Source organism: Thunnus thynnus, chromosome 22 (assembly GCF_963924715.1).
Source record: "Thunnus thynnus chromosome 22, fThuThy2.1, whole genome shotgun sequence".
NCBI classification, from domain to species: domain Eukaryota; kingdom Metazoa; phylum Chordata; class Actinopteri; order Scombriformes; family Scombridae; genus Thunnus; species Thunnus thynnus.
Window position 1 is genome coordinate 21433510 of NC_089538.1, and position 15143 is coordinate 21448652.

General features: G+C 41.3%; 1 protein-coding gene across 3 annotated transcripts in view; it reads right to left on the reverse strand.

Annotated features, from left to right (window-relative positions):
• Positions 1 to 15143, reverse strand: part of LOC137174707 (microtubule-associated protein futsch-like) — a 48167-nt gene that overhangs the window by 13082 nt on the left and 19942 nt on the right. For 2 of the 3 annotated variants that reach the window (XM_067580161.1, XM_067580160.1), the window contains exons 2-13: positions 8461 to 10864; positions 6628 to 6689; positions 5982 to 6020; positions 5667 to 5861; positions 4959 to 5461; positions 4207 to 4478; positions 3870 to 4004; positions 3544 to 3642; positions 3392 to 3429; positions 1178 to 2613; positions 631 to 843; positions 474 to 508 (exon numbers count right to left, since the gene is read on the reverse strand). In XM_067580161.1, coding sequence (XP_067436262.1) covers positions 474 to 508; positions 631 to 843; positions 1178 to 2613; positions 3392 to 3429; positions 3544 to 3642; positions 3870 to 4004; positions 4207 to 4478; positions 4959 to 5461; positions 5667 to 5861; positions 5982 to 6020; positions 6628 to 6689; positions 8461 to 10864 — 5431 coding nt within the window. Of the gene's footprint in view, positions 1 to 473; positions 509 to 630; positions 844 to 1177; positions 2614 to 3391; positions 3430 to 3543; positions 3643 to 3869; positions 4005 to 4206; positions 4479 to 4958; positions 5462 to 5666; positions 5862 to 5981; positions 6021 to 6627; positions 6690 to 8460; positions 13715 to 15143 lie in introns of all 3 variants that reach the window. The other variant, XM_067580162.1, reaches the window with a different exon arrangement.

The window sequence follows — 15143 nt, forward strand, 5'->3', positions numbered from 1 at the left end:
GCTTGATCAAAATGTAAGAAAATTGAAAAATGTCCATCACAATATCTTGAAGCCAAAGGTGACATCTTCAAATTGGTTGTTTTGTTTAACCAACAGTCCGAAGCCTAAACATTTCCAGTTTACTATCACATAAGTCAAAGAAACACTGCAAATCCTCACAATCCAGGTGATGGAACTAGGAAATGTATTGACATTTTTGCTTAAAATCTGTCAAATAATTAATCTATTATCAAAATACTGGCAATTATCTTTGTGGCGGCCCTACATGATCTTAAACAAATATGTCTATAATTTGTTTAATTCATTCTAGGAATCCATAGTCAGGAAATGACTGATCCAAGTGTTTCAAAGAGCCACTTTTTAAGCCAAAATTCACTTTTCTACAACAAAACCTACCTCCAAGTTTAATTTATGCCTTTGGTAAAAATGAATGACTACATTTTAGGTCATGCAGGTGATTTTAAGAAACCTACATTTGGTGAGAAGCAGGTATCTTTCTTGAGGCAATCTGCAAAAGAGAGAAAAAGAAAAGTAGGTGTTGAGATCACATGCGGACATTTTTAATGTACTGTAAATTAAGTTGATGCGATAGTCAGACAGACAGACACACTGTTACTCGGATATATTTACGTATTCTTTTTTGATGCAGGTGTTTTTCCACCATCTCCCCGACAGTCAGAGGTGTAACTGCAGCTGTACAAGGTGTGGACGTTGTCGGTCGCTGTTCTTTCGCCGCCGCAGCTGTTGATGCAGTTGGGACAGATGTGTCCTCCTCAGTCAAGGTACTGGAGGCATCCTCGACTGGAGTAGCATTCGTTTGTGTCTTCACTGCAGTCACAGGATCTTCAAAGGATGAAAGTGAATAAAGATGAATATCTGTATGGCATGTACTGTTGTGGTGTGGCGCACACCTAGTTGCTGCGGGCGTTGGGGTTGAACGCAGAAAACAATTGGGGTGGTTGTTTTGACGAGCGCTGTTCGGCAGCAGTGCGTTTTGGCCTTAACATATTGTTGGTTTTGGTCTTTTTGTAAGATTTCTTGCCAGTAACAAAAATCTAAAATACCGCAGCCTTACTCCTTAAATATTTCCTACAAAACACCATCTACAGTACATTACATCTACATTCCACATTTTAACATACTTAACAATCCATCCATTAATTGGTATCCAACATACCTTTTTCCTTTGTTTTTGTCTCCACCCCTCCTTCCGTTAGCTTTGTCTCCATAGCAGCTTCAACTGGGCTTCCTGCCACCTGCTCTTCCATGTGTGAACTATCTGTCTTTGTCTCAGGTTCTTGTCCACAGGACTCTGGTGTTGGCAGGGTGTTTTGCTGGACCTGTGGAGAAGCTGTGACAGAGGTTTCTGGACTTTTGATGTCAGTTTGTGGGGTCTGAGTATTGGTGTCTCCAGATGATTCAGGAGTAGCATCCGTGCTCTGAGTTGGAATAGTAAGAGGTTTTGGTAGAGAAACATCTGGCTGAGTCTCAACTGTACTGGTGAGTGGTGGACTCTCATTGGGTTTGGCTGCTGAAATTTCAGGTACAGCCTCTGTAGTTGTTGGTTTTTCCCTGTTGCCCTCAGTACATCTCTCAACTTCCATGGGCTCTGCCACTTCCACTCCTGTTTCCCCATGCTTCATAGGTTCAGCGTTTTTAATACCATGCTCCATAGGTTCAGCGTCTTTAATACCATGCTCCATAGGTTCAGCGTCTTTAACACCATGCTCCATAGGTTCAGCGTCTTTACCACCATGCTCCATAGGTTCAGTGTCTTTACCATCATGCTCCATAGGTTCAGCGTCTTTAACACCAGGCTCCACAGGTTCAGTGTCTTCAACCTCTTTTGCTTCAACATCAGCTTTGGCAAGTTCTGCTTGGTGTTTAGGTTCAGAAACTGTCACATTTGCTGTTTCAACAACCTCTGCTGCATGATTCTGCACCATTACAGATTCCTGAATCTTGGTATCAGAATCTTCCAGCTTCGAAGTCTGTACATCATGGTGATTTTCTGAAGTTGTAGATTTGGGTGGCATACTTTCAGTCTTTGTAGGCTTTCCTTCTACCTTTTCTTGTGTCATGGCTCCTGCTGCATCCAATGTGCCTGCTGGAGTCGTGGGTTTCTGCATAGCTGAGGCTGTTTCCGCTTTGGAAGCAGAGGCCTTTTCTTCAATGACGATCTCTGTGCCTTTACTTGATTCAGCAACAGATGTGTTTGTTGACTTATCAACCTCGTCTGTCTCTTTCAGAACAACCACTGTTTCTTCAACATTGGTTTCAGATTTTTCAGGTGCAAGGTTCTGCTTAGAGACACCACCATCAGGTGGATTTTCTGGAGCCGTGGGCTTTTGTTCTATCAAAACTTTTGCCACAGCTCCCTTTGCAGCCACCTTGCCCGTTTTTACCGTTTTGGCACTCTGCTTTGTTGAAACATTTTTCGCCCTGGAAACCAAGACTTTTGCCTTAGTGACAGTTGCCTGACCCTTGGTAACACTTTTCTTATTAGGCACTGTAAGCGGAGGCATATTAGGTGTAGCGAGGAGAGTTTTTCTGGTGGTGCTGGTGGTGGATTTGGTGGTTTGAGGTGTGGAGACACTGGATGTGGCAGGTTTTCTGTAAAAACAAAACAAAACAAAAAAAGAACAGGCTTTACAGGCTTTTTAGCAGAGTTACTACATGACAGAATAAGTTTCTGAATACATTGGGGAACCCAGAAATGCCACAAAAAAAAAACAAAGAGCATCTTTTGTCTATAAATTCAAATTAGATATATAGACACTGATCGATGATAGACATTGGGGATGTTGATATATCAATATATGTATCATGTCTATGTATTCAGATTTGATTGAGTAATAATTTCAATAAGATGAGGTGCAAATATTTAAAAATTGTTATCAATCAGGTGCAAGGGGTTAATTTTTTATACATGGCGTTAATCATAAGATAGAACTGTCCTTAAAGAGTTGAATTCCTTGGATAACACATATTCCATGTATTAGCCTTCAAATATTGGTGAACAGGACATGAACAATGAATGATATTTGTCATACAGGGAGTAGACACCATCATGTACAAAATTACTGCACAGTGCATAAAAATAAACTCTTCCTTTCATAACGGTATAACATTTCTTTTTTTGTTGGGACTGTGCAATTTATCTTTAAAATTACTTTAATGGCAAGTAATCAACACACAAATATACAGATTTTTTTGTCATGAAATTAATCTCAGTGAAGTTAATACTATGTGTATGTCTAAAAAGATCCCGACGTGAAAGAAATTTTGAAAAAACTTCATTAAATAAGCAATAAATGAACTAAAATGTGTATGATAAGATAAAACAATCTACAGCCCTGCTCAAAAAAGAGGTCCGTATGAAATATGTTACCTCTGAGGGGGCTTCTTTTGCTCCTTAGAAACAGTCACCTGTAAACAGTAAAAAGATCGGACAAATTTTAATCTGAATATTAACATGACTAAACTACAGTAGACAAATGTTAATATATTTAAGTCTCAGGAGCAGACAAAAAAGTTTAGTACCCTCTCTTTGACAACAGTGATTGGAAATCCTTTCATGGTGAGGTCTTTTTTGCTCTTCAATTTCTTTGCATCTTCCTCTTTCTCGAAACACACAATTGCCTACATGAGGTGATGACGTGATGGTGTTGGGGTTAGATTCACATGTTTATGAACATCCTACAGACACTCTTTGGATAAAAGTGTCATACCAAATAGCAAAATACAAACTAACTAAGCTAAAACTACTATATTTTGCATTATTAAGAAAGTTGAAGCATTAAAAAATATACGATTGGCTGGCAGAAACACACACACACACACAGTATTTTCTCTTTAAATACACATACCTGCTGCATTTTACGAAACAGTACAACTGATTTCGTTTTTCCAAAGCGCTCCACATTAGCGACTACATCATCGTGAGAGATAGTACTATGAACCCCATCTAGCTTCACCATAGTCGGAGGAGAGGATTTACCAGCCTGAAAAAGAGAGAGAGAAGCAACTTTAACCACATGAAGATCTGGTCACCATAAACTTACAACTGAAACTCCTTTATGACTCATCTTTGTGTCATTTGAGAGTGACTTCAGTCATTCATGGAGAAAGATATTATTCACAAGATGATAGACTGATTGTTGCTAAATTTCACCAGTAAATTAATAGACTAATGTGTGCACATACCTTAGTCTTTGCAGAGGGACTTGTCTCGCTCTTCTGCAGACTGGGCTTCGCTTTAGTCGGCTCCTTCTTCTTTGCTATAGAAGGGGAGGATGAAGAAGCAGCAGCAGCAGAGGACAATTTCTTTCCACTTGTAGAGTGTGGAGGTAAGGAGCGTTTTCCTCCTTTGGAAGAGGAAGTGGAGGACTTAATCTTTGCCAGCTCAGCTAGTAAGGCAGGAGCCAGAGTTTTAACCACAGCCTCCAGATCAGACTGGTTTGACAGGGACTGGACAGCTAGACGGACAGAGACAAAAGTAGAGTTACCATTTATCTAAAATCATTATCATTTTATCTAAAAGTGTTACTTATATTTGCATTCAGTATCTCATAATTGCCGTAAGTATTGTTCATTCAGTCTTTACAACCCCCACAAAACAGCATTAACAGTTTGTTTGGGAGAAAGGAGATGCATGATTTGCCTACAATAATACTGATTGAATAATAAGGTAATATTGAACAATAAGGTAATATTGAAACGAAAGCAATTTTAGCTTCTACTCTTTGGTTGAGGATCATCCAGAGCTGGCTGACATGTAATTTTGGAGTGGAAGAGACAGTTATGCATTATTAAAGCCTACAATAAAAAACTATGGATATTACATTACACTACATTTTAGCAGCATATAGCTTTATAACGTTGTAAGTCAATTTACATTTGATGAACAGAATCATTATTTAAGTCCTGATCTTAAAAAGGTTTGCAATTTCTCAAACCTGATGTTTCCAGCAGTTTCTTAGCCAGTCTCTCTGCACTGCTCGACTTCTTTTGTTGGGTAGATGACCTGTCAGGGGTGATGAGAGATGGTTTTTTCTCATGTGTCCTTGTTGGGGACGATCGCTCTTCCTGACCCCTCCGAGTTGACAACCATCTCTCCTGGCTCCTACTTGGTGACGATCGTCTGTCGTCACTCCTCAGTGGTGGTGATCGTCTCTCTTGGCTCCTCCTTGGTGACAAACGCCTGTCGTCACTCCTCCGTGGTGACAATCGTCTCTCTTGGCTCCTTGGTGATGGTCGCCTGTTGTGACTTCTTGTAGGCGACGATCGTCTTTCACGGCTTCTCCCTGGTGACAATCGTCTCTCGTCACTCCTCCGTGGCGATCGTCTTTCGTAGCCCCTTCGTGGTGATGATCGTTTCTCGTAGCTTCGTGAACGTGAGCGATGGCGGTGGGATGAAGAGATAGGGGAGCTCGAGCGAGAACGATGGCGAGAACGAGATCTGAAGGAAGTGCGGATGAATGATGCAATTAATCTACTGATAGTTTAAAAACTGGCAAAAACTTTTCTAGGTTTCTCAAGGGGTAACGATGTTCCGTTGTTCTGTATAAACATTTCATGATCTTCACCAACGCTACTGCTTATGTCAGAATTTATTTTCAGTAGAACCTGATGTTCCATTTTTGTGTCATTTATGTCTCACAGACCTGTGAGTGTATCTAGAGCTGTGTGGTGATTGTGATCGGCTCCTGCGTTTCTCCCTTCTACCCTCTGAGCCGTGGTGACGTCGTGGACTGGGCGAGCGGGAATGGGAGTGGCTGCCATGCCTGCTTTTCTGGTGACGATGATGGGTAGCCTGTGCAGAAGTTGAGGGGGAGGGCTTGATATCCTTGCCTACAACACTGGAGAGAACAGTGTATAAAAAAGGTTATATGAATGATGAGACAAAGTCAGTCAAAATCAGCAGGTTACTGGTTCACAGATGGTGTGGCTGCTACATCTCCACAAACTGAGAAATGTACCTTGGCCCGAATGCTACCTCACCATCCCACTGTGGATATCTGAAAAGAAAAAAAAAAATTCAAACATGCCTATTAACATAGCAAATAAGTCACATTTTGACACAAAAAACAAAAGCCAGGCAGTATTAAAGTGCTTCTAAATGGGCAACAATCTTTAAGTTAAAAGGTATTGAGGAATTACGAGGTTTCTTGAGATAACAACCACTAAAAGATTCCTTGAAGAGCCCTATCATAAAAAATTTATTAACACAAGGGTAGTGCCACCAAACTTCAAAGAACAGAGGTTCTTCAAGGAATGTTTTTTGCCAATGAGAGACCTTACAGTGGTTGGGAGTCATTAGCAAAGACCTATGAAAGCTGCTCCACTATGAGAGAGACGTTGTACCAAAAGCAAAAGTTCATCATCATAAACTCTCCCCCAAGATATGTAAAATTTATCTGCCAAAAATCTTATGTTGTGGTCTGATGTCCAAATTCTAATACAGAAGTGACAAACAGTCCTGGAGAAGAGGATCAAGTCTCAAATATTGTGGTGCACCCCCAATAATCACTGCCAACCAATATTCTGACGAAAGCAATCATCACTAAACAATAATTAATGAACAAGACCTTTATAGGAGGAAAAGAAGAAATAATAAAGACTGACTGTCTGCGGAGGAGTTTGCAGCTCTCAAGGTGGAGGCTGGTGTTCTGGTGAGAGATCCAATCCTAGTAGTCAAAACAACAAAGACAGCATTTAGACAGGCCTCAACATCATCACGACTGCTATCAGCTTCATTATCATAGTTGCCATTTTGTGATTGTCTGACTATATAGATGTTTTTATTAAACACATTACAGTAGCCTTAAGAAAAAGTTTTAAGTCCCTCGCTGTCTGTTGGGTCTGTCAAGTCCTTGAGTACTCAATCCCATTGTCCGCTGTTGTGTGGTGTATGTATGAAATAACTGTAGACTAATGTTGATGCTGAACAGCAGGTCCACAAAAACAACAGATTTCATTTTTCCATAATGTCTTTGGTACAGTCAAACCATGGTGAGAGTGACTGTATATAGACAAATTATAATGGGAAACAAATCTTTACAACTAGGGACACTTTTTTTCCTCTAGCTGGCTTATCAGCCAGAGTTCCAGGCTAACAAATCTTTAACATGAAACGCAACAAACACAGGAATCACAGCAATCACGACAAAAACCAATATAAAAAACTTCTTCTTGGGGTCTTGATTCTGTGGTGGCTGGTTCTTCAGTTGATGTCTTGTGTGGTGTCAAAGTTGCATGAGGTTACGTGAAGGTCCTCCTGGCAGGGTTCAGGATCAAGTATGAATCAGGACAACACACAAGCTGAGGCAATTACATCTGGAGAAGGGGCAGGAAGATGTGGACACTGGGGGAACGAGGAAGCGGGTGTGTCTGTGTTGAGTAGCCAAAATGTTGAGTCTTTTGTGTGTGCCAAAGGAGGTAAATAATTAATGACAAGTGGCCAAAAACAGGAAAAAGAAATGAAATAATATTTCTGCAGACTGTGTGGTTTCTGAAATATTATGGTGGTGGACTTCAGGTTCACTGTATATGCTCAATGTCCAATTCTCAATTGGACTTCCTTTCTGGGATGCAATAATATTTAAAAAATGGAGAGCACGGCTCCATAACGATGGCCACCACTGCCAAAAGTAGGTTACTACTATTAGATCAACTGCTTACATCTCAGTAAAATTATAACTATGAGTTTTGTTTGTGTGTTTAAAAAAAAAGAAAAAAAAGAAGTGATTTACATGATCATAGAAATGAAATGTGATTGCATATTGGAAAAATAAACACAAACAGTTTTTAAAAAAATGCATTAATAATAACCCCAATTGTGAAAGAAAACACTGATACATTGACTAGCAAATGTAAAAAGAAAAAGCCAAAACTGAATATACCATGTGGGACAGCATTTAAAAAACACTTCTCATTATTTTACATAAAATTGTCCAACAAATATCACTCCTTGTGAGTCTGACAATGGCCATTACACACTTGTTTAAATCAGACAACAATGATCTAACAAACATTTCAACTTATTTAAATGAAATATAGATCAGAAACTGTAAAACCAAATTACAGATAACAGCACATTGTTAGCTGTGACAGGCCTCATGGAAACATTATGATACACATAATTTAGTTGGGAGTACATCAAAATCCAGGGTTACCAGAGTTTTGAACAATAAAAAATGTATTGTTCAATCTCTCTTGAAGTTTGCAGTTACACAGAACAATATGCCTCCATGTCATGCAATGATCTATTAAAATTCTAAGACAATGTTAAATAAGTCTTTAAAATAGGCTTGAAAGTGTTGCCCTTGGACTTTCAATTATTCAAGATTAAAGCCCTTGAATGCTTCCCACAAACAAATTAATCTTTTTCTTAAGGTTGAAATTAACATCCCAAAAATCCCCATAGGGAGAAAGAACAGAGTGCAGTCTTTCACTCACCTTCATATGAGTACAATCTTTGTTACACAGAACACAGGTATGTGGAAAGATTCTGGGCGTGGCTGCTGCGTAGTCATACATCATGGCTGGCGTCGGTAAACCCTTGCAGACTGCAACCTTTGCTGGGAGCTGTGTGTTGGAGGGTGGCAGCGTTGTATGAAGAAAGTTCATCGGGATTGGCTGAGGTGGTCCTGGAGGAATCATAATGGTTCGATGGTGATCACCAGGGATGAACATTGGATGGCTCCTCACATCAGTGATGCTGGGGATGTGAGAAGCAAGGGGGATTGGTGGAACTGGTTTCGCTGCAGAGAAAACTGGGGGCCAGATTGTCTGCCCCATCTGTGAATGTGATATTGCTGGCTTCTGTGCTGGCTGTTGCTGCTGTTTCTGCGCCTGCTGCTGGTGCTGCACCTGCTGCTTCTGCGCCTGCTGTTGGTGCTGCGCCTGCTGCTTCTGCGCCTGTTGTTGGTGCTGCGCCTTCTGCTTCTGTGTCTGCTGCTGCTGTTGAGTCTGTGCCTGCTGTTGCTGCTGCATTGGCTGCTTCTGTATCTGATGCTGCTTTGTTATTGGTTCAGAAACCGTTGAACCTTGTCCTTGAGTTTTACTCTGATCCTTAGTGCCGCTGCTGTCATTATTGCCAATGACTACAAGACCAGGTCGGCTGGGATGCACACCACGGAATAGAGTGTAGGATGTTTGAGCTTTTGGGTTAGGGTGGCGGTTGACTTCCGTTTCTTTCAGAGAAATAGGTTTGGAAGCTTCACACTTGAGCATTCTGATGTCTGTGTCTTTCTTTGGCAGAGAGAATGAGCTGAGGAGTTCTTGGGGAGTCTGGTTTTGTTTGGTCTGCAGTCGTTTGGTTGGGTCATTGCTTGAGGGGACCACGGAGCTCAATACTGAACTGTATGAAGAGCTGAGACTGGTAGAAGAACTCGCCTGGTCATGGGAAGAACCCAAGGTACTGCTTCTTCCTATTGCTGTATTTTTTTGTAGTGGGTCCCGGCTGTGACTGTGACTATCACAATTATCCTTCATCCCACCACTGTTAGGTCTACTGCCACTGGTTCTTCCAATCTCATCCCCAACCCCTCCAGCATATTTGCCTATATGTCCATAGTCAATCACTTTACTTGGCTGTAGAATAGAAGATGACGTGTCCTCCTGGCGCATTCCTGTCCCTCCAGAACTACTAAAACTGTCCATTCCACTCATGCTTCTGGTGGGTTGAGGTTCAGGGTATGGTTTTGACTGAACTGCACTTGTAGCCCTTTTGGCCTTCTGAATGCGGATTTGGCGCAAAATAAATGGCAGGTTAGCAGGAGTGATCTGGTCTTCAGGGTAGGCGATGAGATGTTCCAAGTCCTCTTTTTCAAGTCCAAAGTGCAGAAGGATGTTGGCAGCTGATTCTGAGGTGTATTTAGGACGACTGGACTCTGTAGGGGCTGCAGGTTTGTCTGGCACTGGATAGTCATAATCTCCTAAACCTGGAATGGACGACGTATCATGTTCTCTTCCACTGGAGGAACTAAACCTACAGTCCCCACCATCTGCATAGCTAGACGAAGCAGGTGATGAATAAAATTTAGAGGGGTCATCAGCAGTGGGCCTCTTGTAGTCCGATAACCAGTCCAAAGAACCACTGCCACTTTCAACTTTCGGGTGTCTAGCCAAATGTCCGAGAGAGGCAGAGGTTGAAGATGTGGGGTAGGAGGTCATCCCTGTGCTTGAGGAGAGCAACTCATCCCTTTGACTACTGGTTAAGTAATTGCCCTGACCTGGTGGCTGATGCATCGGTGTGCCAAGAAGCCTCACATTTTCTCTGGCTCTGCTAATATGCATGTCTATGGACCTCTCTATATCCTCATCAATTGCAGGCCTACCACGTTCAGGCCTGTAGTTCATTGAGTGAGGTACCAGTGATGGGAGCATCCCCCCAGAGTTTGCAGGAGTCCCAGAAGAGAGTCCAGAAGAGCTGAGGCCAGGTCCCACATGAGATGCCCTTCGAGGGTCTATCTCTGCCTGTACACTGGGGAGTCCATATTGCCCCTGGGTGGATCTTTGGTTCCCAGAAGAATAGGGATTATACAGGGGATGGGACATGGTGTTTGCAATCTTCAGAAGGTTGAGGAGATTGATGGCCGCAGCAGTAGGGCAGGGGGGTGTCGAGGGTATGTAGGGAGTAGATGTGTTGGAGTTGGTTATCAAGGTAGCGGCTCGGCCACCAACAGAGAAAGCGTTGTTTATCTGTGTGAGAGCAAGCTGGGCTTTGAGCTGAGCCAGCCGCAAGGAGGCAGCCTGTTGGCCAATCAGAAGCGAGCTCCCAGGGAGCCCTCCAATTAGGGGGCTCCTGAGGGGCCCTGTAGCAGGAGAGGGGGCACAACGCTCCAATTGCAACGCAATGCTGAAAAGGTTAAAAAAAAAAAAAAAAAACAAACAAAAGAAGGGATTATTGATTGAGACAGGACCTTGGCATCTTGGATGGGTACAATTCATCATGTGGAAGTTCTTGTCTTGAGATGCCCACTCCTGCTGGATACACACTCATTCAGCCTATTTCACTTCCTGGGGCCACATGTATAAACAATGCGTATGCACAAAAACCATGCATATGCCATGCACATAAACTGGTATTTGTAAAAACACAATCTGCGCACCTTACGCATAATTTAGACCATACGTGCATATTTTTCTAGAGCTATCTGAGGGAGATGTGATGGGGTGAGATGAAATATAAAGTAAGAGACAGCATATTTTAGTAAAACATTGTTTGTTTAGGTTGATAACCAGCTGCATTGATGGTGTGATATATATATATTTTTTTGCATTTACAAATATTTGTAAAATGCCAATCAAATGTACATTTATTAAGGTAAATCTGATAAATTACTTTTGTGAGATTAATTTTATCACTTTTAATTTACATTAAGTCTGAGTCAACATTTTAACCAGCTGTTAATATTCTTTTATTTTATCCTTAGTTGTGAAGTCAGTTTAGATATGAGCACAACAAACTGATCACTGATTACATTTCATCGTCGGCAGATGGTTTACAGGTCTATGTGAGGAAACAATCATATGGACGATATTTAAGAGCCGCACAGCTGTGCGTAATGACAGCTGTTCTGGCTGTTGGAGAACCTCGCCGGTGCAACACAATCGGTGAAACAGCAGTTTTCATTTCCTGTTTGTTTCATTGACAGGTGTAAAGACCGGTGGAGCAGGTGGCAGATTAATATGAAAAAGACTGGTTCGGGGCGGGTCTTCATCCATTCATGGCTAACTGTGGGAGTGGAAATGAGGCTTGTGCGCGTGTGCCAAGTTCCTCAATGACTGAGATTTATAAAACAGAAGCATGTGTACGAAAAGCTTTATAAATCTGATGAAAAGAATGAGTATGCATATTTCTGGCTTTGTGCATACATATAGTTTTAGTTATGAATCTGCAGAGAGTTTTATGCATGTGGCCCCTGGTCATTTGCAATAAAGAACAGAGGAAGCAAAAGCAACAAAGCACAGATAAAGAGAGAGCAACAGTTAACAAGAAACATCAGGAACAGACACAAACTCATCATGTCCTTTCCATGCTAATCTCTGGTTGAAACAGTTAAAAGAGTACTCCACCAATTTATTTATTCCTACATTACCAGTTTTATCAGACTCACAATGATCAGTTTTTCTTTAAATGATCAAAATCAATGCAGTAGACTGACAAATGTCTAATTTTTTATTCCACATGTTCTTCTCCCCTGTCAAAACCTGGCACCTACATTATCCACAAAGCAACTTGATCACCAGCAGTTTGGTGGGACATGCTGCTAGCCTCAACCAGAGATGAGGAGCGAACTACATCGGTCTGGTAACCTCATTTCTAACTCTACATTAGGGAATGTCTGTGGAGCCACCAAAGGCTTCATAGAACTTTTTTCACATATGCAGTAGTATTCCCCGATACCTGTAGACAGATCTTGATGTGTAAAATAGGTGGAGTTCCCCTTTAAGACTGGAACCAGCAAGCAGACAAAGCACATTTAACATCTGCCGTTTTAATTTCAGAATGTCACAATCGACCATACTGAAAGACTTGGGCCAGCCTGAAAAAAGTAGCTAGTAGTAAGTGAGCGTTTAACTAACCATCAGATTAAGCTAAAGGGTCTGGTATATTCCTTCTGATATGCCTGTCAGATGGTTAAATAGCTTTGGAAACCTCCTCCTGCACCTTTCTGACCGGACATTGGGGTGGGGAGGTAGGGTGACTTTTTGAACTGACATTGACACCCACTTCACACAGTGACTAGTCAGCTGTGTGGTGGTGAGAAAGGAACCAGGGTTTGAACATCTCTCTCCGGCTCTCCTTTTTCATTCTTGACAAAGCTATTTCTGTCACTTTTTATGTGAACAAACGAGTGCAACACTGCAAATGTCTTCCAGGAGAGACTGACCAAAAGAATACACCATTATCTCCGTAATTTAATATTATCAACCCCTCCCACCTCTCTATGAAGGTCAGCTTTTCACTCTGTCTTCGAACGTGGCCATACGGAACAATAATAACCATGTTTGATTTCTGATATGGCCAGACAACACGTCATAAGAACCAGTTCTGATCGACCCAAAGACTCTAGATCATAATTTATTGAGTTAAAGGTTAGGTAATGTAACAAGATGGAATACAGACTGAATCATCATCAGGATTCAGGATCCTCATGATTTATAACGTGACAACCTAAAAATGAAAAGTTCATTCAACTGGAACAGCAGTGGAAAGATAAAAGTCACAAAAATCCACATGGCCCAGTAGTCATGGGGGGAACCTTTTGAGTTTTGCCTTCTGATAAAAAAACAAAAAAACAAAAAAACACACATGCACAATATTGGACATAAAGGCGGACAGAGAGATCATTTTTTAGATGACAAATCCAAGATCAGTGTCTCATGAGGACCACCCTGACAGTAGCTTACTAGAGTTACTCCAAGTGGAGTAACTCTTACATTTCCAGTAGACAGCTATTTTCCCACTATGTAGTAGGGTAACACCACCAAACACTACATTTTTTTTTTGCTCTCAAGGTGAAAAAAGTTCAGAAATATGACTGCACTGCATTCCAGAGTCTGTTGCTCCACCATAGGTTTGCGGCCGGCACCGGATGAGCTGGGAATGAGCCTGCGTTGGTCAAGGAAGACGCATTTAGCAGTAGAGAGCAGGTGGCTCAGCTGGGTCGGGACCTCTCACTCTGCTCCAATCTGTCAACCTCTTAATTCAGATGGGGCCAACCAGTCGTACCACAACACATTAAGAACATACAACCAGTGAAGGAAGGAGATTCTATACCATTCATTTACCAGTGGGTGTGTACAGAACTCCGCTGCTCTGGTCTTACAACCAGATTAATTTATGTAGCACAGTAAGGGGGTGGTCAAACCAACATTAGCGCCCAATTAAAAAAAAACAAAAACAAACAAAAAAAACCCACAGCCCTTTCATTCATTTGAATGGGGGCAACGCCTTGAAGCAGCATGAGTGCCAAAACACTGCAGCGGTCACCCGGCAAAAAAGTTGAACCGGGCTCAACTTTTGCCACAATGCGTTGAGGGCGTCATCCAACAAGGCGCTGTGTTGGCCAGTCATACATACATGCAAGCAAACATACCTGGTAGATTACTTTATGACTTTGTGAATGCCGTATTCAACTGTTTACCTAATGATTGTAGTGACGAAAGATAAAACACCCACAGCTGTGATAACTTACCAGAGTTGTAAAATCCTATCTGTGTGTATTACAAACAAATGTGCAGTGTATTGGCGTCTGATAAGCTCCAATTTGACTTCTTGGATTGTATTTGCCTTACACTGTTTTTAAGCAGGGCTGATTTCAGTCTGAACACTGCCTAAATTCAGAATAACTTAAAATAAATTTTGAATGTTTAATAGCATTAATATGTTAAGTTACTTTTTATGAGTGGCTTATAGTGTAGTTTTCTACTTTCAGCAAAGGTTTAGTGTTTCTGATAAGTAGCAATTTGCAGTTTCACTGTCTATAATTTCAAAGCAGCTTCCCCAACGCAGCAGACATGGTGTTATGAATTCAATATCATACCAATATTGTGTCCAAAGTCCTCCCGGATTGTTGTGCCAGGCTCCAAAACTAAAAGGGAGCAAGGAGGAGTTTGGCTCCTCTTACAACATGAGTCTGTGGCTTTTGTTTGATATCTAGTGTCGGCAAAAAAATGTTGCTGACGCTAGATATCACCTGCTAAAAATCGTTATAAAAGAAAGTCTGCAGTTATTGATTCAGGACACAGTTTGAGACAGGATTAAGCACTTCTAATTTAACTATATTCATAAATAAATAACTTGAATCTTTTCACATCTGTTCATGTCATGTCTTGTTGTGTTTGTTGAGTTTTGCACCAAATTATGGAAAGTAGTGTCAATAAGAGTAAAAATAAGCATCAGTACCTATATTGGTATGGATAAAATCCTAATGATACCCTTCCCTAGTTATAGGCTGGTGTGACTTTCGCTTTTGATGTCTTAATTGTATTGATAATAGTGCTCATCTGTATGTGATGGGTTGTTGATGAGGACTCAATCCCTTGAAGGCAGCTCTGTTTTTGATTTAAGCCCATATATTTGTGGGTTGTATCACACTGTGATGTTTGAGTTTTGATACCCGTGTGGA